The 27945-nt window shown below is 34.4% G+C and overlaps 4 protein-coding genes across 8 annotated transcripts; 1 reads left to right on the top strand and 3 right to left on the bottom strand.

Annotated features, from left to right (window-relative positions):
• Positions 1 to 1698: 1698 nt before the first annotated feature.
• LOC110751618 (Ribosomal protein L7Ae/L30e/S12e/Gadd45 family protein) lies at positions 1699 to 3554 on the bottom strand. The gene is made up of 5 exons (XM_021952118.2): positions 3443 to 3554; positions 3317 to 3344; positions 2266 to 2575; positions 2069 to 2134; positions 1699 to 1953 (listed from the first exon to the last, which is right to left on the bottom strand). The coding sequence occupies exons 2-5, from the start codon at positions 3322 to 3324 to the stop codon at positions 1894 to 1896; spliced, it is 444 nt and encodes a 147-aa protein (XP_021807810.2). The 5' UTR covers positions 3325 to 3344; positions 3443 to 3554; the 3' UTR covers positions 1699 to 1893.
• A 2083-nt stretch (positions 3555 to 5637) lies between these two features.
• LOC110751637 (Polynucleotidyl transferase, ribonuclease H-like superfamily protein) lies at positions 5638 to 9563 on the bottom strand. Of its 3 annotated transcripts, XR_002525886.2 has the most exons (3): positions 9250 to 9563; positions 6189 to 6515; positions 5638 to 6095 (listed from the first exon to the last, which is right to left on the bottom strand). XR_002525886.2 is itself a non-coding variant. In XM_021952138.2 (2 exons), exon 2 carries the CDS (start codon positions 8911 to 8913, stop codon positions 8089 to 8091), a length of 825 nt encoding a protein of 274 aa, XP_021807830.1. In that variant the 5' UTR covers positions 8914 to 9046; positions 9250 to 9558; the 3' UTR covers positions 8004 to 8088. The 3 variants fall into 3 exon arrangements, 2 of the variants coding, with proteins under 2 accessions (XP_021807830.1, XP_021807829.1); XM_021952138.2 differs by lacking the exons at positions 5638 to 6095; positions 6189 to 6515 and adding an exon at positions 8004 to 9046 and having other exon boundaries at positions 9250 to 9558; XM_021952137.2 differs by lacking the exons at positions 5638 to 6095; positions 6189 to 6515 and adding an exon at positions 8004 to 9043 and having other exon boundaries at positions 9250 to 9558.
• A 660-nt stretch (positions 9564 to 10223) lies between these two features.
• Positions 10224 to 17071, bottom strand: FDM1 (XH/XS domain-containing protein). 3 transcript variants are annotated; one of them, XR_002525884.2, is made up of 9 exons: positions 16914 to 17071; positions 15580 to 16492; positions 15200 to 15381; positions 14271 to 14360; positions 13885 to 14172; positions 12946 to 13158; positions 11581 to 11818; positions 10904 to 10962; positions 10224 to 10641 (listed from the first exon to the last, which is right to left on the bottom strand). XR_002525884.2 is itself a non-coding variant. In XM_021952136.2 (8 exons), the coding sequence occupies exons 1-7, from the start codon at positions 16992 to 16994 to the stop codon at positions 11588 to 11590; spliced, it is 1998 nt and encodes a 665-aa protein (XP_021807828.2). In that variant the 5' UTR covers positions 16995 to 17071; the 3' UTR covers positions 10224 to 10641; positions 11581 to 11587. The 3 variants fall into 3 exon arrangements, 1 of the variants encoding a protein (XP_021807828.2); XR_002525885.2 differs by having other exon boundaries at positions 15580 to 16483; positions 16914 to 17070; XM_021952136.2 differs by lacking the exon at positions 10904 to 10962.
• A 6831-nt stretch (positions 17072 to 23902) lies between these two features.
• LOC110751649 (Ribosomal protein L30/L7 family protein) lies at positions 23903 to 27286 on the top strand. Its single transcript, XM_021952150.2, has 5 exons — positions 23903 to 24232; positions 24889 to 24986; positions 25074 to 25211; positions 26693 to 26795; positions 26906 to 27286. Exons 1-5 carry the CDS (start codon positions 24047 to 24049, stop codon positions 27119 to 27121), a joined length of 741 nt encoding a protein of 246 aa, XP_021807842.1. The 5' UTR covers positions 23903 to 24046; the 3' UTR covers positions 27122 to 27286.
• Positions 27287 to 27945: the final 659 nt, after the last annotated feature.

The following is a 27945-nucleotide window of genomic DNA, read 5'->3' as shown; positions in this document are numbered from 1 at the left end:
TTGAATATGTATTTTCGGTTTGTAAGGAAGAAAAAGGCAAATATATGAAGAATTTTAAAAATGGAAAGTAGGTGTTTATTGTTTGGTATAAGCAAAAAAAAATGGTAGGATAGGGAAAGAGAAATTAATGACTACTAAGAAAAAATAAATAATTTTCAAGTTAAGTTAGAAATTAATCTTAGATTTAAAGATTTAAAAAAAAAAAAAGATAAATGAGAAAAGATGTTTTTCTTTTGTTTTCAATATGACATTTTTAATAACATATAAAAAGTTCCAATTTAAGTGAAAGAAAGGAAATGAAGTGGAGAGAGAAACACAAGGTAGAGAAAGAGAAAGCATAGATGCACTTAACTTAGTGGAAAATCCTAGAAAAATACTAGGAGAAATTTTTAAATTTAATGGGGATTCTATGTAGATTAGGAAATTCTAGAATAACACTAAGAGAAAGACTTTTTAAGTTATTTTCAACTTTATTAATTTAAGAATGCAAATGATTTATTTTTAATCGTCAAATTTATCTTAAGATCTATTTTTTAAAGGCAGATTAGGATTTCTTCCGACTACACCATGAAGGTTTTTTCTTTTGTTTTTTGTTTTTTTTGTTTTTTGTTTTTTTTGTTTTTTGTTTTTTGTTTTTTTTTTTGGGTTCTGAAGTCTATGAAGGTTGGTAGAAAAACAAAAGGTATGAAACGAAATTACTAAAAAGGGGGCAAGAGAATATTCTGAGTTACTATTATTGATTTAAAAATTGATCAACAACAAACTTATGGATTGGAAGAAGTGTCACCCAACTCCATTGAAAGAAGTGTCAAACTTCGTCCACGGTTTTGTTTGTATTTCTCCTTAATGCCGATTACGTTTTACATAGAGAGGTTTGGTCATTTGAGAGAGTTTACAACGAAAGGGTGAGGGCCATTATAAGAGGAGCCTCCACTTTTGGAGCATGTTTGAAATGGGGATAATATTGTTTTGTTATCCACGGCCAATCAATATATGTTAAGTGGAAAAGTTATCATGCATTGTATGCCGTGATTGTTGGAGATAGAAAAATAATGTTATTCTCATTCCACACGAGTATTTCTCTAAAACTACGTGGGGGCAAAACTATATTACCATTTGGATGTACTTGAAAGAAATTATTTGGATTCACAACAAAACTAAATTTGTTATTAAAAAAGCAATTAGATTAAATGTATTTAAAATAAGCCAAAACACAAAAGATACATAATTTTTTATGAGAGAAAGACGATAATAAAAAAAGAATTAAATTGAATGTATTTAAAATACCTAAATGTAATACAATTGAAATGGATTCAAAATTACTACATACAAGATCATTTGAAAATTCATTTGTTTTTTTCATTTATTTCGTAATTGAATCTTGGCATGCATATAACCTTACAATGTCACGTAATAGACTTGGAATCACTCCTTTCGAATGGCCGTAATAGACTTGTTCACGAAGAGGCAATATGAATTTTGTTTAATAGTTTGTAAGACCAATAAAAGATGATGTATTATCTTGAAACGTACCCTATAGTTTGCGGTGTTTGTGTAATCAACCCAAACAGAAAAAGAGGGATAAAGAGAGAAAAAGAGCAAACATGAAATCAGAGGGATAAATAATTTGCAGAAGATGCATAAATGGCCATGCTTCCCGTTTCTCGGGCGTAATCTAAAATAATTTATGAACCTGGGTTATATTGGATGAAACTTTTTTCATAGAAAACAATATCAAAATGTAACATATACTAGAAACAACAATTTGAAACAAAATTGAAAACCATGGTAAACAGTAACTAGTAAACAGTCAAATAAAGTAACAATTCATGAGACAAACAAAGCTCCCTAAAGATGTTTCAACATTTCTCACAAAATTCAGACCCAGTCAACTTATTGGGCCTTCACATGCTGCTGAACAACATGAAGACCTTCGTGATCCTCACCAAAATCCTGCACAACAACCAGAAAAAACCAAGGTCTCATTTAGATCATCGAATGTTGCAGAGTAAAATAACGCGTGTTACTTTAAATTTAACTTCCTTCTCTATTGGGTAAAGAGTCGTACCTTCACAACCACACAAGAACAACCAACGACCTTCCTAGCCTTTCCCTCGGAATCAATCTTGCACAGCTGTATGAGTAAAGTAAATAATCAATGCACAAAACAGACAATCACTAGGCAACCAAAACACAGTAAAGCGAGAAATTCATCCAAGAAAATAATTAAATGCCAAAAATAGTTTAAAAGTAAACACCACTTACACCAGCCCACTCTCCTAGGGTCTTGGCACTGGGAACGGTCAGCATGTTTACATTGTGGTCAGCACAAAGAGCTTTCACCAGTTTAACATAGTCTTGCTGATCACAGTCCTCTGCCAGCACACACAGCTGGGCAGCATGCTTCTCAATCACTTTTGCAGCTTCGTGAAGACCTCGAACAAGCCCGCCATGAGCCAGTGATTTTCTCAGCACAAGCTGCAGAGCAGTTGTAACATCCATAGGCTCACCAAGAGCTGGAGCTGGAGCAGGCGCTGCTGCTGGCGCTGCCTCAGTTGAAACTGCAGCTTCTTCACTGCAAATGACACATTGAAACCCATGAATCAGAAATGGTAGGACCATTTTTGGTAGCATGAGACTACATTCCATAGAAACGAAGGACCATGATACCAGCACAGATAAATATAACACATCAACACCGTCTCTCCATTTATTATCAAACAACAATTTTCCAGAATGATTTTAAATATCTGAAAACTCATTGTGAACAGAGATCTGTTCCTCTCACATAAAACAAACTAGCTCTGAAAAATAACAATATGATCAAACAAATAAACAATATTCATGTCAAACAAAATTCAATCACAAAAAGCATTCCCCTCCCAACCGGGTACCTCAGAACTCAGAAAAATAACAAAATCCTGAAATTTCTTCACTAAATTCAGATACTTACACAGTTCATAATCTCCTCATAGAAATCTAACCTAAAAGTCTTTGCAGCCAAAGCCGAAACATATTTTATCAATTCAACTAATATTCTGGCTTTTATCACTCAACCCCAACTACCCAACTAGATCAACAACAGATAGTCCATACCAGATAACCCATTTATAAATATGCCATGTAACAAGAAAATAAATTCAACTTTGACATTTACTTAAGTAAGAAACCAGTTTTTAAACAATACAAAATTAGAACAAAAACTACAACTTCACCAACTTCAAGAAGCAACCCAATGCTCATGAAAGGTCCAAAAGGAGATGTTCAAGAAACTAATATCAGGGTCATTACTCTTGTAGAACATGAGTTTACTTACCTTGCCATTTTTCCTCTTGACGTTCAAGCTGAAAAATCGAAAAACGAACAACATATATCAAAAATCAGATTCCAGATATCTTTCATCTCAAGACACATATACATAGAAAGTGGAAGAGAGGGAGACCTTGAAGATTCGTGAGATGAGGTAGCCGATGCACCGAGAGGTCTGCGTAAGCGAAGCAAAATGAGCAGTCAGAGCAAAGTGTGGAATTTATTAGGGCAAACCCTAAATCTTGTTAACCCCTTCTTGGGCCAATCCAGTTCCCGGCCACATGAAATTGGGCCCAAATCCATAATTACCCTCGAATTTTTTATTTTTTATTTTTCTGAGGGATTCAACTGTATTATTAACATAGTTCAAATCCTTACCCTCCGTTTGGATGCGGGAAAATAACTCGGAATTTAACTAAAAGTCGGGAATTTAAGAGAAGAAATTGACAATTCCCTTGTTTGGCAACTTAAGCGTGGAATTTATTAAATGAAGCGTGGAAAAAATCATGGAAATTGAGGCATCAAATTCCCGAGTTTAATTTCCACCAAAATAGACGTCATTTCACAATTTCCATAGTGCGGGAATTCATATTTTCCATGGAGCCAAAACTTAAATAAATAAATACAAAAACCCATACTTTTCATTAAAAAAAAAGTCATTAATCACTCTATAGTTGTTTGCTAGCTTTATCACTTTGTGTTATCGCCTTGCTATGTAGTTGTTAGCTTCATCTAAAACAAGTCATTAATACCCTCATAATCTTAATCGTTTATTCCTGTACTTTTGTCTGCAACTTTTTAATCAAAGCCCTTTTAATTTTTCTGGTCATTGGTCTTTTGGCAAGTGAAAAAGAAGTATCAGGGTCTTGATTGCTTCTAGTTCTAATTCCATAGGTACCAGAGAAGTGTCTGCACATGAAAATATTGAATTAAAAGTTGATTGATGATATTAATTCAGCAATACCTTGTGTATCAAATTCTACTGATGAAGTTATGACTCCTACTGATGAACTTGATTATGTTGATTTGGATGGTGATACACAAGATTTAGAAGATATTCATGTTATTGATGATATTTCACCAACATCAACAAATGGTCAAAAGAGAAGAAATCGTGCATCAAATTCTTATGATATTCTTCCTACAAAGAAAAGAGTTGCTATCAAAGATGTTATTGCTGATTCGATTGCTAGAATGACTTTATCATTTGAAGAGTTTATCCGTGCTGATACTAAGAACCTTGATCCAGCAGAGTTATATGCTGAAGTACAAGCAGTACCAGGTCTTAGTGAAAATGAACAACTCAAAGCATGTGCTTGGCTGATAGAAAATGACAAACAATTTTAGATGCTGAAGGCACTCCCAATTGAGAAAAGAAAAAAAAAAAGTATGTTGCTGATGTTTATTGCACGTGGGGAGTGATTTGGTTTGCTAATATACTCTGTTTGTTTAAGTTGAGTTATTTAGTTCATCAAACAATATGTTATTTTATACTTCGAGGAATACCTTCTATGTCGGTTATCAGTTTTTTTTTCTTTCAAAATATTTAGTTTCTGTCATTTATAATTTCCATGAGATATCCAAACATTGAAATTTTCAATTTCTGTCATTTACAAAATCCGACATACATAAATCCAAACACTGAAATCTTCAATTGCCAGAAATTGAAATGACGGAAATCTAAATTCCGTCATTTTAGAATTCTATGTAATTGGCAATTCCTTCATCCAAACGGAGCAAAATGAAAGTGAGAATGGGAGTAAGGATGAGAGGAGAGGATGGAGAGAGAAGACAACTTGGCTAAGTGCATATCTACTTTTTATTTGTTGTTTCATTTTTATACTAACTAGCCTCTTGACCACTTTTTTTTTTTTGGCTAAAACGAACTATTGATTAGGATTCGAGAAGTGGGGATAAAAATAGACTCTTAATTTAACCAGTTAGTTTACCCTTTTATCTTTATTTATTGTTTTTTTTTTCTCTTAACATTTTAGTTAGTTAAGGCATTTGTTTCTTTTGTGTTCAAAAATTTACCCCTAAAGATCTTTGTTAAGAAAATTGGACCTCCCCCCCATTGGTTCTTCTGTTTTAGACGATATTGCTGGCCTCGGTTTGTGTATTAATGGCTAGTTTTAATCTTTTGTTGGGTTCCATCCCATTTTATTTATTTTTTAAAGAAAAACAAACAAACAAAAACAAAAAAGAAAAATAATCACATAACGGCTTCTCTTATTATCACAAAAAGGGCAACCCAGGCAGAAATAAAATGACAAAGCAGATCCAGAATTTGGCTTTCATTGGGACAATTAACTGATAACACTAAACAAATCCAACTAATAAGTGCAAACTTTTTAACATATTGATTGATAACATTGAATACATTTACCAAATCTGTTTAACACAAGTTTCAAGTAGCTTGAGTCTCTCAGAACCATGCTTCCCTGGCAAAACTAGACACTGGTAATGCAAATCTACGAAAAATTGTAAAAACAAAACATAACTGCTAAAAAACAAAAGCAATTGCTGGCTCCAGCCGCTGAAAATGGAGATGTGGAAGCCTTACTTATCATCAAGTCCTTTGCGGTCATTCGCTCAACCTGTTTTCGACTGTCTCACTTTACCAATCCATATTTTTCACGCCATCACACCACTTCATATGACCATGCCTGGTTTGGTTGCCTCCAATTCAGGGGCAAGCCACCTGATTTATTCTTTCCCCCTTTGCTAAAAGAAGAAAAAGAATCCATTACATCCTTAACAGACTTCTGATACAGCTGATTACTTCCCTGGAAAGAAAAAAGACGATGAGCCGCTTGCTGATCATTCTAGAGGAAGCACTCTTCCCTTGCACATGTATAAGATATGAAAATGATGCATACCTTCTCCCTGCAGTTCTAATAGCTCTACAAGTTGTTCAACCCAAGGTAAAAGCATCACAGGATTCCAAGAGCTACTTCATGCCATAAAGACATTGAAAGCCAAGCTTTCCGATATAAAACTTAATTTTGCTTCTGCTGTGAAATAGTCCATGAAGCTAAGGAAGTATGAGATCAGACCACCAAAAGAAAGTAAAGCAATGAACAGGATTGCATGAGGCAAAAACAAACGAAAGGACATATTTTGTTTGTATTTCACTAACCAAGTATCCACCACTAGAACCACAGCAGTAGTAGTGGAAACATAAACAAACTTGGAATATCTTTTGCCTGTCAACAAGGTAATGTGGTTATACGAATAAAGCCATACAATCTTCGCTTATGTGACAGAGAGAGATTGAGATCATATGTCTAACAGATAAGAACTGAGAAAAAAAAACCAAGACAGAAAAGGGGAAAAGAATGACGCGACAACATTAACCACAAGGGTTGTTGTAGAAGGGGATCAGAGGCGTCATGCTCAACCCGGAAAAACAGCAGAAGAGCATACATGAATTTGGATTCCAAACTAGCAAATTATGGCATGCCAACAACTAGCATGTACCCGGAATCATACTGAACATAGAAAGTGGCGCACTATCATAGAAAGTAGAAAAATGTCCCTGACATTAAAATTGAAAATAAGTGCAATACAAAAGGCAACACCATTTTGTGGCAATGAAAGCACAATTGTGTCCAAAGATCTTGGAATTATAGTCTATAATATATGCAAGGTAATGCCTTGGGAAAGTATACCTAACTGTTGATTTGCACTGGGGACTAGATAATTAATCTAAGGAGACAAAGCACACGTACAGGAATATCAAAGTTTCTTCAATAGCGGGACAACTGTGCAAGAAGCAACCCATAATCAAGTGACATGAAGGATAATGGCAACAAGTAACAAGTTCAATAAAACAACATTAAACATGACCTAAATTATAACAAAGTATGCACCTGTATCTGCTTCTATACCACATAAGCACAAACTTACATATTTTGGGATAGTAAAGTGGTTCTTTTTATTCAGTCTCCGCTACATTGCAAAAAAAAATATTTGGTAGGGAAACCTCAGCTTTTCTTATCCCTTAATTGCACAACCACCTCATATCATTAAAATTAAAAACAAAACAAAAATCAATATCATATTTCAAAAATGTGGAAGCATGAACTGAACTACCACAACACTCAAATCATAGAAGAGCAGCAATTAAAAGGCCTATCAATTCCCTTAAGCAAGACAACCTCTTTTCAGTGGACCAAACTGTAGAGGAATGGGAAGTTTATCAGGAAGACTTACTTCTAAACATAAAGTGGACCACTATAATCCACGAAATGACACTTCCATTGAGATTTCATGCAAAATGAGGAACATAAATTAACCAAAAAGAACAAAAGAAAACAGCCTAACCATTCCAAAATGCATGAACCATTGAGACCATAACTGTGTTAGAAAGGACTGACCTCACCATGAAAGTTTTCCCGAACAACCACTAGCTTGAAAATGGTTCAGGATTACTCAAGCGAAAGAGATAGCCATAAAATATTGGAAAATTGAAGAAAACTAAAACATCAAATACCTTCACATATACGTCCACCAAAAGCAGTTGTCTAACATGTCAAGATTTTAGTTGTTTATCTTGAATGGATGCGTCTATGTGTAAAAGGGAAACATATGTTCCCATGACCAGTGTTATACGTGAATGTAACCCAATCCAATCCAGTTATATTGACAAAAAGTACAAGCAATGAGAAGTTCCAAAGTTGTGCAAAAGAGGATTATCATTAAAAATATGTTATATATTCATAAATTAACTTGTTGCAAAAGTGTACATGAAGATGCGAGTACCAGGCACAGACAACGTTAAAGAGAATTTAGTCCATTCTCAACACCTAAACCATACAAGACACCAGCATACTTCTCCAAAGAACCACTAAAGAAACTCTCTTTCAATTTTCTGAATGTACAAGATGTAAGCAAACTATCAGAACCTGCCTGATGACAAATACCAACTCTCTCCACTTCCAACAATTCTGCGAGCTTGTTCAATCCACCATGAAGGCTATTGCAAAACTTCATCAGATGCTTGATATCGTATATTGTCGGAAAGTAAATATTGATCAAATTAAAGAACTCTGCTTGCGTCTCGGGCAAGTTCTGGCAAGTCAAAAGCTTAAGCAAGTATCCAAAATCATACCCACTATGGAAAGTGACCCAATGCACACTATCATTCAACACAATCCCAGACGACATTAATAGCTCGCCGAACAGCTTTGCATCAATACCCTTTTCATTGTTTTTCTTAAAATCAATGCCACTTTGGCGCAAAAGCTCAATAGAATCATTGGCAAAAACATCCTCATTGAGATTGAATTCCCGGAAATTAAACTGCCAAATGCAATGTTTATCAGTTCCACAAGTGGGTAAATTCCCTTGCTCATCAGAAAATGTGAGACCCAGTTGAATCAGCTTGAGCATATCTACATTATCCTTCAAGGTTTGGTAATGGTAGTCATAGCTGTTCTTGAAATTGCCCACCGGACGAAGAACAGTGCCAGGAAACTCGGTGTCCATAGCAACATACGGATAGTCATCGACAATTTTTCGTATCAAAGCAAATTCCTCCTCAAAATTATCGTTCCACACCTCACGAATTTGAATCGAATCGGGCTTCGGTAAGAGCGGCATTCCTCAGTGAAAACCCACAAACAAATTTCGATAAAAACCGCAGGGTTTGAAGACCCAAGTCACCAATTCAACCAAATACGCATATAGCGGACCCAATTGAATCCGCGGGATCTATAAACCCCTATCAGTTCTGCTAAAGAAGAATTGGAAATGATACAAACCCATCAAAATTCATTCAACAAAGATCCAAGCTTTTGATTAATTGATAATAAAAAATGCATTAAATTGTATGCAAAACCCACAAAATAAGAAACAAAAAAGCAAAAAAATAAATAAATTAGAGGAAGAACATCAAATATCAAATCAATAGAGAAAAGTGAAGGAATTGAGACCAACCTCAAATCAGGGGAACATTCGAATCACAAATCCTACGACGAAGAGGACTCGCAGATTCAACAGAGAACGAAGTAAAAGGTAAGGTTTCTCGTAAAGAGAAAAACAGAGGGATGCGTAAATACGTCGGCAAGATTTGCTTCAAAATATGAGTCGTAAAGTCGGTGAACGAGGAATGAGATAAATTTTATGGGGTCTACAAAATGGCAATAATCTGAATTCCTTTTTATTAACTGGTTTTTATGTTTTTTTTTTTTTTTGGTTTGTTCTTTCTGCAATGAACGAGAGGCAGAAAAAGAAGAACAAACAGAGAGTACGAAAACCAAAGCGATAATTTAAAAACTTTAAAAAATAATAATTTTTTTTTAAAAAAAAAAAAAAAAAAACAGAGTTCAGACAGAGACAGAGGATTTTTTTTATTTTTTATTGGCAGGTGGCGGTGGGACCCACTAGGTCGGTTTGCAATTGATCATTGGTGAGGTGTGGACAGGTGGAAGCAGATGGCAAGAAAATAAAAACGAAACCTTTATCTAGGCCGTCCAATCTCCAGATATAAAGAGCCCGACTAGTAGTCTATACTGTTTTGACCCGTTTGGTTCGCAAAATAATTCTATAAAAATTTTGTTTACATAAGTTTTGTGTACAGATAGCGGTGGCAGCTGAGAGGAGAGAGGAGGAGAGTATGTTTGGACATAAATTAGGATTAATTATGACCACAGATGATCTAGACTACAAGAATGAGAGAGGTTTCTTACACACTAACAAGTTAGGTGCTACATGAATTCGAATCTGAAACTATTGGTATAGTTTGTAAGTCAATATCATTTTCCGCTAAATTAAACCGTTGGCACCCTCACACTATCTAAATGCCACTTGAACCGTATGCATTTTTGCATGAAAGATTTAACTAAATTACGAAAAATTGAAAACACAAAGCATAACCCAAAATATTGTAATTTAGGGTTGGGCCAAGGCTAAGAAAAGCATGGCTTAGGGCCTACCATTTACAAAAAATGGCCAAGTCCAAGCCTCTCCATATAATCGGGCTAACCCGTGGCTCGAAACATCATACCAAGCTTGGGCCGAGCCAATTTTACAATGTTAGCACAAATACATTAGGTTGGGAAGGGCACGGCCAATCACCGAACTGGATTCAATAATGCAAACTACAGATACACAAGCTGATGAAACCGATAGCAAAAGCGAGTGCTAAAATAGCAGTCACAAAGTTTCCCACATAAAAATTTAGGTTCATAAGTATTCAAGGTACAATTAATCCAACTAAAGCAGGTTCTTGTCATAAGCAGATATCCATATGAGGAAGCCCCATGAAAACATGATCTTGCCATCCAACCAGTTGATCCAAATTTAGTCTTCCACTTTTGCTACCATTGCCTGGCATAATAAACATCAGAGTAAGAAAAACTTTAACAAGATGTTCGTCTGCATAAATGACGGTTCAGGGAATGGTTTTGATTTAGCTTGTCCGAGAGTTGATTCTATATGCAGATATTTTACTCAAATCTCGAGATTCTTAGTCTTGGTCATCTAAATGCAATTGAGTGTTTGCAACAACAATATGCTGAAGCAGCGCAAGATGCATAGAGATAAAATGAACTGAAGTAAATTGTAACATGGCAAACTAAACAACCAAAACCTGAGGAAGTTTATTAGTTCCCCCACAAACTTTGTAATGCAAGAACACCAGAAGCCGCCCTACACAAAAGGACAGCTGTTATTCAATTCTACTAGACACAGATTGAAAAAGTTCTTTTTCTGTCAACTATTATCCTTCACCACAACCTATATTGTCCACAGCTATGAGTGAAATTGTAGTGTCTCCAATTTTGATCCTCATAATTTTCTACAATCGAAACAGGACCTTTATATACAGACTCTGAAGTGGATTAATAAAATCAAATGGCAATATCTAAAGTGGTGTGATATATATTGTTTGGAACTAATTACAGGCTGCTACTATGCATCTTTCCTCAGAAACACCCATTCCTTTCCACTGAATATTTTATCATTGACAAAAATAATTTCAGCATTCTTCAACCTCTCTATTACTGTATAACTTATCAAATTACTGTGTAATGAAACTGCCAATAATCCTGTTGTTACTAGCAAAACACATGCATGTCTTTCTACTAATCTTTTATAATAGACAAAACTGAAAGCTTATCATGTTTCAAATCCTTCCTGTTTCCAAGTGAATGTGGCCAGGCAATCATGAATATGTAGATTGTTGGGTTTAACAATCAGCCCAAACTATAGCAAAACAAATAGAAGATCTGGAGAAACTGTAACTTCCAAATAATAAAGAAGGCTCACCTTCGCCTCATGTTCTCTTTCGCTTGAGTGTTTTTATTTTGCTTAAGATATAACTGATAACCTCCTTCAGTGTGGCTTTCCTTCCTTCTTTGACGTTCCAAAGTTCAGAGACAGCATACCTCCCACTTGGATTATACTCATTAAGTTCTTTTAAGGCTGTAACGACACACTCATATATCTCATGGCCCCATTCCTCCTTCAGATTCCGTAGCTTCTCATCTTCCTCATTAATTATTTCCTGCATCACACGGCATGGAAGCGAATTAATCATCTTTTGAACCACTTTCCAATTGTCCTTAAGAAAGGGTGATTTGACAGGATTAGTCGTGTCAACCCACATGATTCAATTCAATCTGATGAATTAAACGATTATGCATGTCAACTTGCTCTACACACGTGATAATTGTTTTGTGTTTGTGTTGAGAAAATTAGACATGATTAATTAACAGAGAATGTTCTTGTCTGCCCAAATAGTGTAATACCGTGTCTCTCAACCCTACACGAACATGACACATGAACCCCAATTGCTACCCTTATTTTTGTCTTCATTCTCAAGAAATAGGACAGCAACCACCAACATGTATACACATAAAACTTCAGTTTTTAAATTCTTCTCCAGTTCATCCAGAGCAAGGAAAAGGATATCCAACTCAACTTTTACCAAACTCTCTCACATTGAGTGGATCTCACAATACTATGACGTAAGATAAAAGTTGGAAAAAGAGTTGAGCTCTACAACATCTTTCAAGACAAAACGTATAAGATATACGTATCAATGCATCGCAAGGTAAATTAGCACACACAAATAGCATAAACTCTCCGATACAATAGTAAAATGGGAGAAACTGAGATGGTCGGGCGCCAAACACGGCTCATCTATAACAGAAGAATCCCAAAATGTTCCCTGTTTGAAACTCCTGTAGACATATAAGAAGATAGAGGGACATGAAAGAAATTCCATTCAGTCCACAGGTATAACCTTACTATTTTGAAAGTGCACTCCAATCCTATTGAAAATCCCTTAAAATTTATCCGATAAACCTAACCTATCTGTATCTCCATAAACCATGTTTCTTGCAACTTCCCGAAATCTCAAAAGCAGAAAGACTATGAAGAAAAACAAAGTTGCCTAGTGAATGCCAAAGATTAATTTGTGTTTCAGAATTGGTCTCACGAAATAACTAAAGCACCAAGAAACAGTTGGAAACAAAACAAAGTTACACATTTGTACTTGAAATAACGAGTTGCTAGATAAGCTTTTTAACATGATATATAGTAGCACGCTGCAGTGTACAGTTGAACTTGCATTATTGGTTATTGAATAACTTTGGAAACGAAAGATTTGACAGTATAGAAAAGATATACCTGAGTATTCCCATCAACAGTTATAATCTTAAAAGGATGCCAATCTGTTTTTGTTAGATTATCCTGCCACAAGGAGCATAAAGTGGAGGCCTGCACCTGTGCTTCCTCATCACTAAATCGTTCCTTGCATGCATTGTAGAAGGGCTTGTAATCAAGATCACCCATTCTCTTTATCTGAATAAGAGATCGAACTTCCAACATACCTCTCAAACCCTAAAGAAAAAGTAAAAGCTTTCATGACTTTGTTATCTCTTTACTATAGAGGAAACATATACTAATTAAAAATCAGTTTTTTTTATACTTCTTTTCCTTAAAGGATAAGATAGAAGGACTTATTTCCATTTTTATAAGCAAGAATCCAATATGGTGGAAAACATGTACAAAAGATTCATAACTAGCTACATATATCCGACTCTATATCATACTCTGGTCTGAGACACAAGATTGTGCCAAACATAAAACATGTGAAGTTAGATGATTGCTACAAGAAAATTTATCATATACCCATAGTCAATATTGTGTCAATATAGAGAAATGACGGCGGGTGGAGAAATGACATAGGATTAAAATAGGTCAAGGGTTTGATCCTTTACTATGTAACCAAAAATAAATAAACCCTGTCATAGGAAAAAAATAATAATAAAGAAAATCTAAAACAATTTGGCCATCTAATTTTCGTGAAAGAAATAGATGAGCATAGTGCTTTCAATAAACATAGAAATGATGTTATGACAATCAAAGGGCTAAACCATTTCCAATTTGGCTGATTTGCTTGGATGATCTTAATTGGGTACTTAACATGGATGGTTTTCATCATGGGACCAATTGTGGGATCTAGGCCAACAATCTGGTCCTTACTTTGCATAAAAGGAGGAAAAATTTATGAGATAATTATAAAATCCGTATAGTCGCAAATACAGAGGAAAAAGAAACACATACTGCTATTAATTCTTTACGAGCTTTCTGTAACTCATCATTGCTTTGGCGCTCTTTGGTGATAAGAGTTTGATTTAGAGATTCTAAATCCTCAAGCTCGTCAACTTTTTCCTCCAATTCATCATTCATTTCTTTTATCTTCTTTTGAACTGCATCGTCATCTTGGTCCCCAAGATGCTTCATCACCTCTAATTTCCCTTTTATCTCTTCAATCTCCATTTCCAACTTCTGTTTCGCATCCAACTGCTTTTCTAACTCAAGTATTTTGTTTAAGGCATCCTCTTTTTCCCTCTGAAAAGTTAAGGGTCGTGATCAGGGAAAACCAAGGAAAATATAATATATTACGGAAGTTTTACACTTTCTAGTCAGGTTAATAGTAATTCACATACCTTTTGCTCTTCAACCAGTCTCAAGACATTCTCATCCGCCTTTTTCTGCTCCACGGAAGCCAAGTGAAGTGAATTGTTTCTCTGATCATTCTGTGGGGAAAAAAACCTTATTAGTAGCAAGCACACATAAACCAGGCAACAGCTTCACTTACTGCTATGCAAACATTTTTTTTTACACAAGATAATAAGCTATGTGCATGCCTGTGTTTCATTTACAAGAAGTGTAAGTGTACTTAAACATTATATCTTGTATGACATTGACTATGAGGATGCACTGTTGACCAGTTTAAAAAACAAACTGGATTGGGCAAGCCCATAGGATACAAGATAAAATGAACCAAACTGAAAATATTTTGATGCATCCCAGTTAAATGGAAATAATGGATCCTTTTGATAGACTATAAATGACTCTTTTACTACTTGACTCCCAATGCATACAACTAGCCCTTTTTATTGGGGTCTCACATTGTTTAGTCTCCCAATAATCACATAGGAAACTGAGTCTGACGTACACTGTATATACAAAAAGGAAATGATTCTATTGCTACTTGTTTGAAAATGCATGCAATCAGCCCATTTCATAGAGGTCTAGAACTCTTCTAGACTCCTATGTTTGTAGAAAACTGAGTGGACTTCAACTTCATTAATTAAGTTATACTTCAGACACTTAAATCATTGAGTAATTATAAAGCATTCACTGACTTATAGAAATTATCAACTCAAATTCTAGAAATATCTACAAGTCTAATCAACTAAGTTAGAAATTAAATTCTGTCTAGACTGATGTCAATCATATTTGTAGCTAAATGACCTAATACTAGTATTGCTAACAAACTGCAAAAAGTGGACTGCTAGAAAACAAGAAGATTGAATGGTTAAATTCTTAAAATTCACAAAATTGAATAGTACAAGAATATGACATATATTACCTTCTTCTTATCCTCGTCAAGCTTTTGCCTCTCACGCTCAGTTAGTGCTTCACGTTTGTTTAATTCTTTGCTCCAGGAATCAAGTTTCCTTTTCTTAGACTCCAACTCATAATTCAGTTTCTCTTGTTCGTCTAAAATTCTTCGAACATTGTCTCGTGCAGTCCGCTGCATCTTCCTCGTTTCTGATAAGCACAAAAATGTTTCGTCAAGGAACAATAACAGAATTTTCAACAGGACCCAACAGTGCCATATACCGTATAAGAACATCAAATGCAGATAATAAATTCACAACAAATGCATAGGCACATTTAAACAAGAGGATGTCCACTACGCATGCCCATAAACAAAAACAAAGCACAGAAAAAGGGACAGAAACAAACCTTCAACAAAGTCGTTGTGTAGCTTGTCTTTCTCTTCAAGCATCCTACTTAATGACATTGTGTTCTCATTGTACTTGTACCTTAGTTCATCCAGATTTTCATTTGTCATGTCAATTTTACTGGCTAGGCTGGCCACAACATCATTTCTGTTTTGAGCTGCTTCCTGGACAATGTCAGATACTGTTCTTAGCTTTCCTTCCTCGCGAAGGAACGTCCCCATCGGCCCTTGGGAATGATAATCATCAGCACGTGCACACCACCCATAAATACTTGAGCCAGGTTGTTGCTTTTGTGCATTCCAATCCTTTTTGCCGTGACAGTCAGTTTCAAACATTTTCTCAAAATCAGTAGCATTCCCAAAACCACTCCAATCTTTACTAAAGCACACCACGGCGCATGCAGCTGGCTCTCCTTCATTCAAAAAGGTATGAACTTCTGAAGGTTTATATTTAGAAAACTTCCTCAACCAGTATCTAGAATCCAGCAAATCTTTTCCATCCTTTGGCTGACTGACAATGTTCACAACGATGCCAGTCCAAGGCCACACATAGAGATCTTCTTCTTGCTTCTCTTGTGGAACGACAGGTGTGGGTAAAAGTGGGCGCTGTATTTGGTCTGCTTCACTGGCTAGGTCATTCTCCAAATAGATGGCCAAGGCAAGGTGGTTGGCCTTCTGTTTGGCACTTCTGTTAGCAGAACCTTTACCCACCCCAGAAGCATGTTGGAAGAGGTCCTTGAACTTGTAATCTTGTTTCTTCTTCCCGGCACAAAAGGGGCATCTAAGAGTGCCGTTAGGACCCTTTACTTTATACTTTCCCTCCCTCAACTGCTCATATGGTTTATCTTTGTAGTCGTTGATCTCAGACTCACTAATATCCGACTCTTCTTCGGAGCTGTAGTCCATCTGGATTATCTACAAGCATTACAAATCACTAAACCCACTACACCGGAAAACTTGCAACAAGACAGTTTAAGGTAATTACAGCATGGATTTCACTCCAAAGGGTACAAATCAAAAACATAATTGAGAAGAAAACAAAATTGAACATACAATCAAATGCTTTCAGCGTGTTTAAAAATAACGAATACAAAAACAGTGTTTGTGTGCAAATTACTTCTGTGACTTAAAACTTATGCTTCAATCTTCATGCTGAGTTCATTTTCCCTACATTTCTCAGTCACAGAAACTACATTTCAAAATTCCAAACAAAAACCTCTTCGCTACCCACAAATTTGAAGCCGCATGTCAACATGCAGATAACACAGGATCAACATAATCAAACACATTATCAGCTAATAAGTGCAGATTGTAGTGAGAGAAAGTGAGAACTTACAGTAGTGAGAGATAGAGAGTGACAGTGTTCCTCGAGCTCGTCGTCTTCTTCTTTGGGTTGGGTGAAGAGTAAAATGGTCATCAGCGAGCCCTAGTAATGTTTTTGATTCCAGAGGTGAGGATCACGTGACTGGAACTCAGTTCGATTATTACAATTTGCCAGCAATGATTGGCTACGAGTCGTTGTGGGCTTTTTCAACTTATTTTTCTTCGTCGATATTTCATTGTGGGCTAGGGCAGCCTTTGGCCCAAAATTCTTTTCCAGCTGACATTTGCTGTTATTGATTGAATAAAAAAATTAATTAATTAATTTTTAAAAAAAAGAAGACATTTTTACTTACTTGAATCAACTCTTCCCCCTAATTGATCCAATACCTGGTTTTAAAAGTATTGGATTACTGATTTTAAAAGTGGAATCCATGTATTTTTTGATCCCTTGTGTGAATAAATATGGGAAGACAGGGCTCTTTTTTTTACATCTAACGTTTTAAAAAAGAAATTTCAACAACCCAAAATGAAATCCAACGGCCAAAATATTAATATTAATAAATCTAAACCCAAAAAATCATCCTAAAGTATATAAATATTCACTTATTTGTTTATAATTTGTGTGTTTGCATTTTATCATTTATGAATTAAAATTTTGTTTTCAAAATTTGAATTTTTTTAGGATATTTAGAAAAATAAATCATGACGTTATAGACAAAATTCCCTCAAAAAAAAAATAGAGATCAACTATTCTTAAACAATTTAATAAAGCTGCAAACTCAAAGTTGTTTGAGTCCAGACAATACACATAGTTGTATTTTGGAGGGCAGGGGGTGGAATTTAAGTTTAGCCTCATTTGGGTTGGAGATGACCTTAGAACCCAGGAAGCATCTTTGGGGCAAGTTATCTTTCCTACAACGGGAAACTTTAAGATCATCCCCAATGGTGCTGGAAGTGAGTCTCTATACTCTATGGGTTCGTTTGGTACACAGGATTGGCTTGGACTGGCTTGGACTAAATTTAGTACCATGTTTGTTTTATCTAATCCTAGTCTTAGATGGGATTGCTAATACCGGGCCCACCAAAAACACCTCCTTAGGAGGGGACTACTAATCCCATGTGGAAATGGAGGATTAGCTAGTCCTAATGGTGACCAATGTATAAAATGCATATATTATATTGTAAAATTAATAACATATATTATTATTATTAAACTTACTTACACATATACTATAATGTACATATATACATGTATATACACATAAATATATCATATATGTATATATGTATATATACATACACATATATACATATATAATATATATAATATACATATACATATATCGTGCGGACATCCGGACGTTATGCGGACATCCGGACGTTATTATCGTGCGGACGCAGTGTATTTTGTACTACCCCTCTTTGTTTTCCTGCTTGTTTACAATAGGATCCGCACGATAATAACGTGCGGACATCCGGATAAGAGAATAACTGTATACATGTATATTATATATAATATACATATACATATATACATGTATATTATTATTATAATATACCCATATACACATATACATATTAATATTATAATAATAGCATACGTGTATATATGTAATATATATTATAATATAATATACATATATTATACATATATTATACATATATTATATATATAATATAGCATACGTGTATATATATAATATACATATATATATATATATATATGTATATTATATATATATATATATATATATATATGTATATACATGTATATATATGTATATTATATACATATACATGTATATATACCCATGTATGTATATTTTATATATATATATATATACTAGTATATACATATACATGTATATATATATACATGTATATACATATATATATGTATATTACAATATATATAATATATTGTAAAATACATATATATATATATATATATTATAAAATACATACATATATATATATATGTATTATACCCATGTATATATTATAATATACATATATACACCTATATACACATATATTATCTATATATATAAAGCAAAAGACAGAGAATGGTGAAACATTCAAAATACCATAAAATGCCCTTGGTTAATGCAAACATTAAGAATTGAAATTATTAATTAAATGAGGATAATATGGTAAATTCATACTTTTTCATATTTAAAAAAATTAAAAAAAATAAATAAATCAAATAATGGCTTATTTTTATGGAACACAACTATCCATTATCTTTTTTAATTCTAAAATAAATTTTAATTTTTTTAAAAAAAGCCTCTTGCAAGCGCGGAAGCGCTTGCAGAGAGGCTAGTATATTTATAATGTATGTATATATATATATATATATATATATGTTATATATATATATATATATATATGTTATATATAAATATATAAAATATACATATATACATGGGTATAATACATATATATATATATATATGTATGTATTTTATAATATAATATATATATATATATATATGTTTATATTATTTATAATATACATATATACATGTATATACACATACATGTCACATATATTATAAAATACATATGTACACATACATAATATATGTATTTATACATATATACATATACATAGATAGTTTTGAAATAAAAAATAAAAAATCTAGTCCTAGTCCAAGCGTACACCAAACGCAGGATAAGTGTTATCTAACTTAGACCAAGCCAAGCCAAGCCAAGACAGTCCCTAAGCATAGTCCATGCCAAGACAGTCCCGTGTACCAAACGAGCCCTATGAGGCTATGAAAGTAACAAGCCCAAAATGAAAAGGCATCCTAGCGACACACATTTAATATTTCTCTTGTAAGGTTGATAAAGTCACTTATCTTAAATAATAATATAGATATTTTGGATACAATAATATCTTATTAAGATATAATATTTAATCTAGTACATAATAGGTTTCAAACCGATGAATAAGTACATTTAGAAAGTGTGTATTATGCTTGTCCCTCAAATTTGACGGGTAAAACAAACTTAATATCAATCCTTCCATAACATAACTTCCATATTGTGTATTTTAAGGATATAAATGACAAATGCATCCTAGATAGAATAAGACATTTCCCTAAAGTATAATGAAACAACTTGAAATAGAATAAGACGTTTCTCTAGGTCCATGATTAGTTATGAAACATAGTATATGCATTAACAAGAGCGCATATTAAATAATTTTTGGAGAGACAAAATAAAATTGTTTGAGGCATCCGACTAGTCATACAAGGTCCTTGGTCCAAAGTCTAATGTAGGGACATCTCACATGCTATTTATTTTGAAGTATGATAGAATGAAGTGTATATTTTCTTTTTAGGGAGGATGATACAAAAACTTCAAATGTACAACCATTTTATTTTGAAAAAAATATAATTTCATTTTTGTTGTTGAAATGGTGTATAAAACAACTTGAAAAGTCCATGCATACATCTTTTTACAGTTTCTGAATGGGTATATATTCACAAACACAATCCTTTAGCTTCTAGGTACTTGTGTTTACGAATATAACACTTCATTTGAACAAGTGTGTTTGGTTTGGTTTAGGGTCTAAATCGTAAACCAAACTAATCACGTCAATAAGGATTTGGCCAAACCATAACTAACCCAATAGAATCAATTTAGGTTGGTTTCGTACACCGATGTTCTTGATTTGAACCGATTTAGTTTAGGCTTATTTTCTAGTAATTATTTTTATTGATTACAAGCCCAAAATTAATGGTTAAAACACATGTATTTGGATATTAGCTTTCATATATCAACTTTCAATACATTTTTTTTGTATTTTTCTATCAACTTAATCCAAATCGACCTAATAATGTGGATGTCCAAAAATGGAACCACCTTAGAGGTCTGTCTGCCTTCGATTGGGGACATGTTGATGGTGATGATCATGTTGATTTGTCGATTAGGCTGCAGTAGGACAGTAGGCTGGTCACGTAAGTATTGCTCCTATTTGCCTTCCTGAATGAAATGTTAAATGATGGTGTGTGAGGATATGCAAGATTCAGTGTCATGACCATTGTCTTGGTGGAATCAGCAAAACAAGCCAATGTCATGGACGTGATGCCTAGAACGCTTCCACAGTGGTGGAATGAGAATTATATGAGATTCGGAATAGGGTTCACAACTTAATAACTGATATAATACACAAACCAGATGTTGACAAGTGAGCAAGTCACACCAAGATGTCACCCATGAATGGAATCTACAACGAAAGTGGGGGTGAGCATTACATACGTTCATTTGCCTAGCAAGAAGGGCTCTCACCAAGGTTTGAAAATAAATAACGAACATAATAATAATAATAATAATAATAATAATAATATAATGAGATCTCTATTTGATATAGAAAACAGTGAAAAAATATGCACAACACAAATCGTATCCATTTATGGTGGATCCAAAACCAATGGGCAAGCTCAAGCACTTTCACAAATTTTTTTCGGAGTGCTGTAGTATCTACTTGTCTAACGACTAATCCTTATAGGCCAACTACCCCTACTGGAAATCATAATTAAATCCAACTCATCAGGTACGGTAATGAGAATATCCATTTACCCGCTACACCGCCTCAACTATACCTCACACCAAGGTATTGGTACAGTATGTCTACATAACCCTTCCAAAGGTTTAGGGAATCGAAATCCAAGGAAGATGATATGTCCCCATCACCCTCAGGTCATTGAGGATAATGTTTGTGAGCCCCTGAAAAATTCCAGAATATTATTACGCTCACAATATTAATTGCACGGTCCTATTTGAGGTAAGTGGAATTTTTTCACAATTAAATATCACTATTATATTGGAGACTTCTGATTTGATCTAGGCCATTAGATTGGTAATTGAGGATGCATCTGGACCATTCATCTATGAACTATCATGCTGCTTCCCATATTTTACCAAACTCAACTTTCAATCTAGACCTTCAAATTAAATATTCGAATTAATCTGAACTGTTCGAGTATTCTATAAATACCCATTCCCTCATTCATTTTCCTAACACCTCAGGCCATCTCCAGCCATAGGGCTAAATGTAGTCCAGGGCTAAAAATTTATGCCCCAAAATATTAATTTTTTAAAGAATAGTGCATGGCTAAATTTTTCCATCTCCAGCCATGCATGGCTATATTTTAGGGTCCTTTATATTTTATTATTTTGAGAAAAACTATGGTACAATACTCATACATTCCACAACTATATATTGTTTAATTTAATTAAACTACTATTTAGAGACAATATTCCATAATTTGTTGGGCTATGATTTTTGAGTGACACATGAAGACATTTAAACAACACCAAACATTTAAAAACGTGAAGACATTTATAAAAAAAAAAAAAAAAGGATGGGTTTCAATGTTTCAGCTCCAACGGTCATCAACAAGAATTTTTTATAATTTTTTTTTAAACAACACTTGAAAGATTTGAAAAGCTGACCACATTTATTATTTTAAAAAAAAAGAAAAAAAAAAGGGAGTGGGTAGGTCTGACCTCCAACGGTCATTTACCAACAATTTTTTATACTTTTTTTTCTCATACACTACGAATTGGAACATTCAAAAAGATCCATCATGCTTTAATGAGGCCGTTGAAAAGCACATGTATGGGTCCCACTATAAATTTGGCATAGCCCAAAGCTGGGCTATATGTGGCCTGGTTGGAGGGCTAAGGCCATCTCCAGTCATAGGGCTAAAAATTTAGCCCTCCAAAATATTAATTGTTTAAAGAATAGTGCATGGCTAAATTTTTCCATCTCCAGCCATGCAAGGCTATATTTTAGGGTCCTTTATATTTTATTATATATATCCAGCTATCACATCAACTTACTTTACTATTGGCTTTTAAAAAGCAAATGCATGGGCCCACAAAAATTTGGCCTAAACTAAATGTGGGCTATATGTGGCCTAGTTGGAGGGCTAAAGGGCCAAATGTAGCCCTCCAAATTTGGCCAAAATTTTATTTAGCCTATGGCTGTAGATGGGTTTTGCATTAATTTAGGGCTATATTTGGGATATAGCTCATGGCTAGAGATGGCCTAAAGGGCCAAATGTGGCCCTCCAAATTTGGCCAAAATTTTGTTTAGCCCATGACTAGAAATAGTTTTTGTATTATTTTAGCATGGCTGGAGATGGCCTAAACTCTCCAAAACCTTCCTTCTTCTCTTTCACCATAACCACCCACCTTCTAAGAGTTACTATTCACCCAAAAATACTATTCATTCTAAGTCACTATTCATTCTAAAAACGATCTACGTGGTCACTATTCATAGTTTCGTGCAACTTTTATCCTGGGGGTACTATTCATCACAGTATCTTACCTAAGTAATTTCTTTCCCTTGTCTCATCCTTTATTCATGCTAGCCTCTCTGCATGCGCTTCCGCGCTTGCGAGAGGCTTTTAAAAAAAAAAAAAAAATTTAGAATTAAAAAAGATAATGGGTGGTTGTGTTCCATAAAAAGAGGATCAATTATCTGAATTTTCTTTTAATTTTAATTTTTTTGTAATATGAAAAAGTATGAATTTACCATATTATCCTAATCTAATTAATAATTTCAATTCTTAATGTTTGCATTAACCAATGACATTTTCTGGTATTTTGAATGTTTCACAATTCTCTGCCTTTTGCTTTATATATATAGATTTAACTCCATATTTCCTTTCTAAAGTGTTATTCTTCCAGTGAAAAAAAAAAAAGACCGAGAGGAGCGGTCGACATTCTCGATTGTCAAAGTGGTTTTGAATATCAAGAACTGTCGGTGAACAGAACTGATATCAGCAAAAAAGGCTAAATATATTATGGAATTTGAAGGGATGAGATTTCGAACCAATGACCTCCAACTCAAATACTCAACCTCTTACCACTACACCAACATGGTTTACTGATTAAAAATTTTATCATTAACATATTTAATCGTAACCAATCAGATAGCATTAAAAAATATTAAATAGTTAGGGTTTCCTAACATTACTCTAACACCACCACTTTAAACCCTAGTCAGCGTCTTCTCCCTCCCCTCAGCGTCTTCTCTCTCTGTCTCTCTGTCTCTCTCTCACGTCTTCTCTCTAGATTAAATTTCTGAAATTTTTTTTTCCTGGGATTGTGTGGTTGAAGAAGAGGGTCATGGGGGATGAGATGGCAGATAAGATGAAGTATGTAAATGAGGTTGTATTGAAGAGAAGGAAAAGCAATGAAGAGCTGGCTTTAAGGAGGAAAGAGCAGTTGGAGCAGAGGAAGTTTAGGTCTCAGAAAAATAAGCAAGAATTTATTAAGAAACCTGAAGATTTCGTCAAAGAGTTTCGCTACAGGGTAAGCCATTTGCTCTTTTTTGTAATTTATCTGTAAGCGATGTTTTGGTATTGTTAAATTTCATGGTTTTCCTTTCTTGTATTTGTGCAAAAGAAACTCAAATCAACAAGTTTGAATTTGAGGATCATTCTATCGTTGTGTATGTAAAATAGGGTATTACCTTTTAGGTGTTTATCTTAAGTCCCCAAATGTTGTAAGTTGCTGTCTTTATGCTCGAGTTCTTTGTGAGACATTGGAAGGGGATTGATCTAGCAATCGGCTTGCATATAAAGAAACTGTCAAAGGAAGCTTTGATATATACTTATAATTGTGATTTTGGTCTAAAGATTGGGTTTTGTTTATAAATAATGTTGAAGTTTGCGATATTTGTGGAGCACTTCCTCTCTAGATTTTGGATTTGAGAATAACGTGTTAAAAACTTAAATGATTTTATATGGTTAAATCTGTAGTAATTGGAGTGTGTTATGCTATAATTGCGAACTTGAGATGGATGGCTCTTATAAGCTTGTTGAGTAGGGGTATTCTTGCTATTTATCCAGTATCCTCGAGCCTGGTGATGTTTCCACAAGCTAGTTTTTCTATCTGCAACTTCATTTGCATATTCTGTCTAAATTTTGATGAAGTCCTTGATTGAAATTATCTGCTCTTTTTATTAGGAGATGGACCTCGTCCATATGAAACACAGGTTAAAGAGAAAAAGGCCAGAATTGGAGACAACTAACTCACAGCTTCTTTTGGTCATTCGCATACAGGGGTGGGTTTGCAATTTAAGATGATGAGTTTTTGTTTCCCTTTATCTTTATCTTGAACCTCTATTTCTAATTTCTAATTTTTTTTTCAGGAAAAATGACATGCACCCTACTGTTAGGAAGACCTTATACAGCCTAAGATTGAGGAAGATTTTCAATGCTGTCTTTGTGAAAGCAAGTGATGCAATCATAGAGAAGTTGCTGAGGGTGCAGCCGTATGTTTCCTATGGGTAGGGTGTTGAATATCCTTCTATTTTTCTAATTTTTTGCCAGCAATTCTAATAGTTTAAATGCATTACAAGACATAATGGCATTCTCATATAAATTCATGATTTGCATTCTGAAGTGAGCAATAGTTGATTTTCTGTGATAGACAATTAGGAATTCTGATTTTTTAATGTTTGCCGATTTTTTGATTGAGCCTTAAGAATTCTGCCATGGTTGTGTTGGGACTTTGTATTTAGATGTATCTGAGGTCTCCTTCTTGCCCTTCTTATATCAAACTTTTTAAGCTTCATGTGTGAGCTTCAGGCTTGACGTTCTACAAATGCTTGCATGCTATGTACAAGAACAAAGTTGGAACCTGTCATCAAGCACATAACTAACTATAAGTTAAGAACTTCAGTATCTGCAGGGGAGCTGAAACCGGATTCTCGTTAACATTCACATTCTGATGGATGTCAGTGGACTTTATAGAAGTTTTCAGTGTCCACGTATATTCTAAGAGATGCAGTTATATATAGAAGTTTTTGTGTACTCTATGTTTTCTATCTATTTACTTGTCAATTCCCATATTGTGTCTGTTTTGGAACTGTTTAATATATCAAACCTTGAAATGTCCATTGTTTGTTAGGTTTCTTCTCTGATAATTGAGCCTTGGTCTAGAACATTTATTGGGTTCTTTGAGGCCGTCAAAGTTCAAAGAAGGCTTATAAATTATAAGGAACAAAGTCTTTTACGTTAATAGCTGGGGGTTGTCTACAAGTTGGGTAGGATCGCTATACATACGAGTTTGTCTGTGGCTTTAGGAATCTTATTCTGTCATTCAGTCTTATCTTTGGCCATATCTGTTTATAATGTATGGAGCAATTGTTTACTTAATTGCATGTGAGCAAAAGCTATTGCGGTATCTTTTGTTACGCTTGTGCTGATATATATTGTGCCCCTTAAGTTTTTTCGTTTCCTCGTTCATATAACAATATTTCTGGTTAGACAAGGAGGTGCAGAGGGTGTTCAAGCTAATACAGAGGATTGAATACAGGTCTAGGGATTTTTCATTTCAAAAAGAAATTCCGCATACGGTCGTAGGTGCTTTTTACAATCTTGAGCAGGGAGTTCTATGGTTACTAAGATTTAAGATTCAATCATCACGTCAAAAGTTTTATACCTTTTCTATTCTTTGACACCAAGTGGCTGAAATCCTTTCATAGTTAATATCTATTTTGTCATCTCTAATGTATTAGTCCTAGGATTTCATTTTTTTTTTGGTTCCAGTACTTGAACTACAATGTTGAGAAGTATAGTTGTTTTTGGTAGTCACATGGCTAGACAACATTCACTATAATTCCCCAAATCTAAATTAATCAATCTTTTGAATTATATGGATATCCTGTTCGAAAGATCCAGCAATCAATAATTTTTACCCTCATAGTGTTGCCTGTATACTGACCAATGCTTCATGGTTATGATGATATTTTGCTTGTTTTCGAAGGTATCCAAACCTTAAGAATGTGAGGGAGCTGATTTACAAGAAGGGTTTTGCAAAGATAGACAAGAAGAAAGTTCCTCTGACAGACAACAACCTTATTGAACAGGTAGTGGATAATGTCTTGTTGAATATTGGGCATAATTTACAATTCAACTTCTTTTTTAAAAAGTTTATTAAATATACATTCATAATTTTCACCCGTCTTTTATCTGGCAGGAAATGGGGAAGCATGATATTATATGCATAGAGGATATAGTGCATGAGATTGCTACCATTGGCCCACATTTTAAGGAGGTTACCAGTTTTCTATGGCCCTTTGTGCTCAACAAACCAGAAGTAGGACTAAAAGGGTCAAAAATGGCATACAAGGATGGTGGAGACGCGGGCGATCGCGAGGACAAGATCAATGAACTAATTAGCAAGATGAATTAGCATGAGAAGAACAGGGGTCTCAAGATAAATTATTTTGGTTTAATGAGGATTGCAGTTGTATTCTCTTTTCATATACAAGAACAGTGTTGTGTGATGTCTTGATGCAGTAAATGTAGTCAAATGTGGAATTGTTCTTAGTGCCCATTTTTCATTGCTGATTCTGAAGTTAATTTCTTATTTACTATTTCCTTTACTCGATACACAGATGAAATTGCGTATGAAATTTGCGACTCAAAATCAAATCAAAATCACGTGTACTGCAGTGACCTTTAAACAAAAACTCGAGTGATAATTGCGTGCAAGCAACTGTTTCAAAAATTCAAACCTTTCTTCTTTTTGGAAAAAAAATTCCCATGTAGAACAGTATTTTTCGACATACAGTGAATTTTTTTGTTGGAGGCATCAAAAGACAGAACATGGGTTAGGGTTAAAAAAGAAAATGTCCATCTTCGACCCAAGTTATGTTTGGTGATTGAGATTGGGTTGGATTATGAGGTAAAGTTGAATTGCAAGGTTGTCGCTTCCTTACGTTCAAGTTCAAATCCTCCTCAATGAACATTAGATAAATTATGAAAAAAATATTTATTTATGTTTGATGACTGAGATTGGATTGGATTGGACTATGAGCTAGAGTTGGATTGAGATGGATTGGATTACAATTGCAAGGTTGTCCCTCTCTTGCACTCAAATTCGAATCTCCCTCACTCTAGATTAGATTAATTATAAAAAGGCTTATTATCACAAAACGTCCCTGACGTTTGCAAAACTATCACATTGCGCCCTTAAAGTTTTTTTGTATCACTCATGGTCCCTAACGTTAATAT

The sequence above is a fragment of the Prunus avium genome, chromosome 3 (genome assembly GCF_965620075.1).
Source record: "Prunus avium chromosome 3, drPruAviu1.hap1.1, whole genome shotgun sequence".
Taxonomy (NCBI): Eukaryota; Viridiplantae; Streptophyta; class Magnoliopsida; order Rosales; family Rosaceae; genus Prunus; species Prunus avium.
This window is presented reverse-complemented; position numbering and strand designations above follow the sequence as displayed.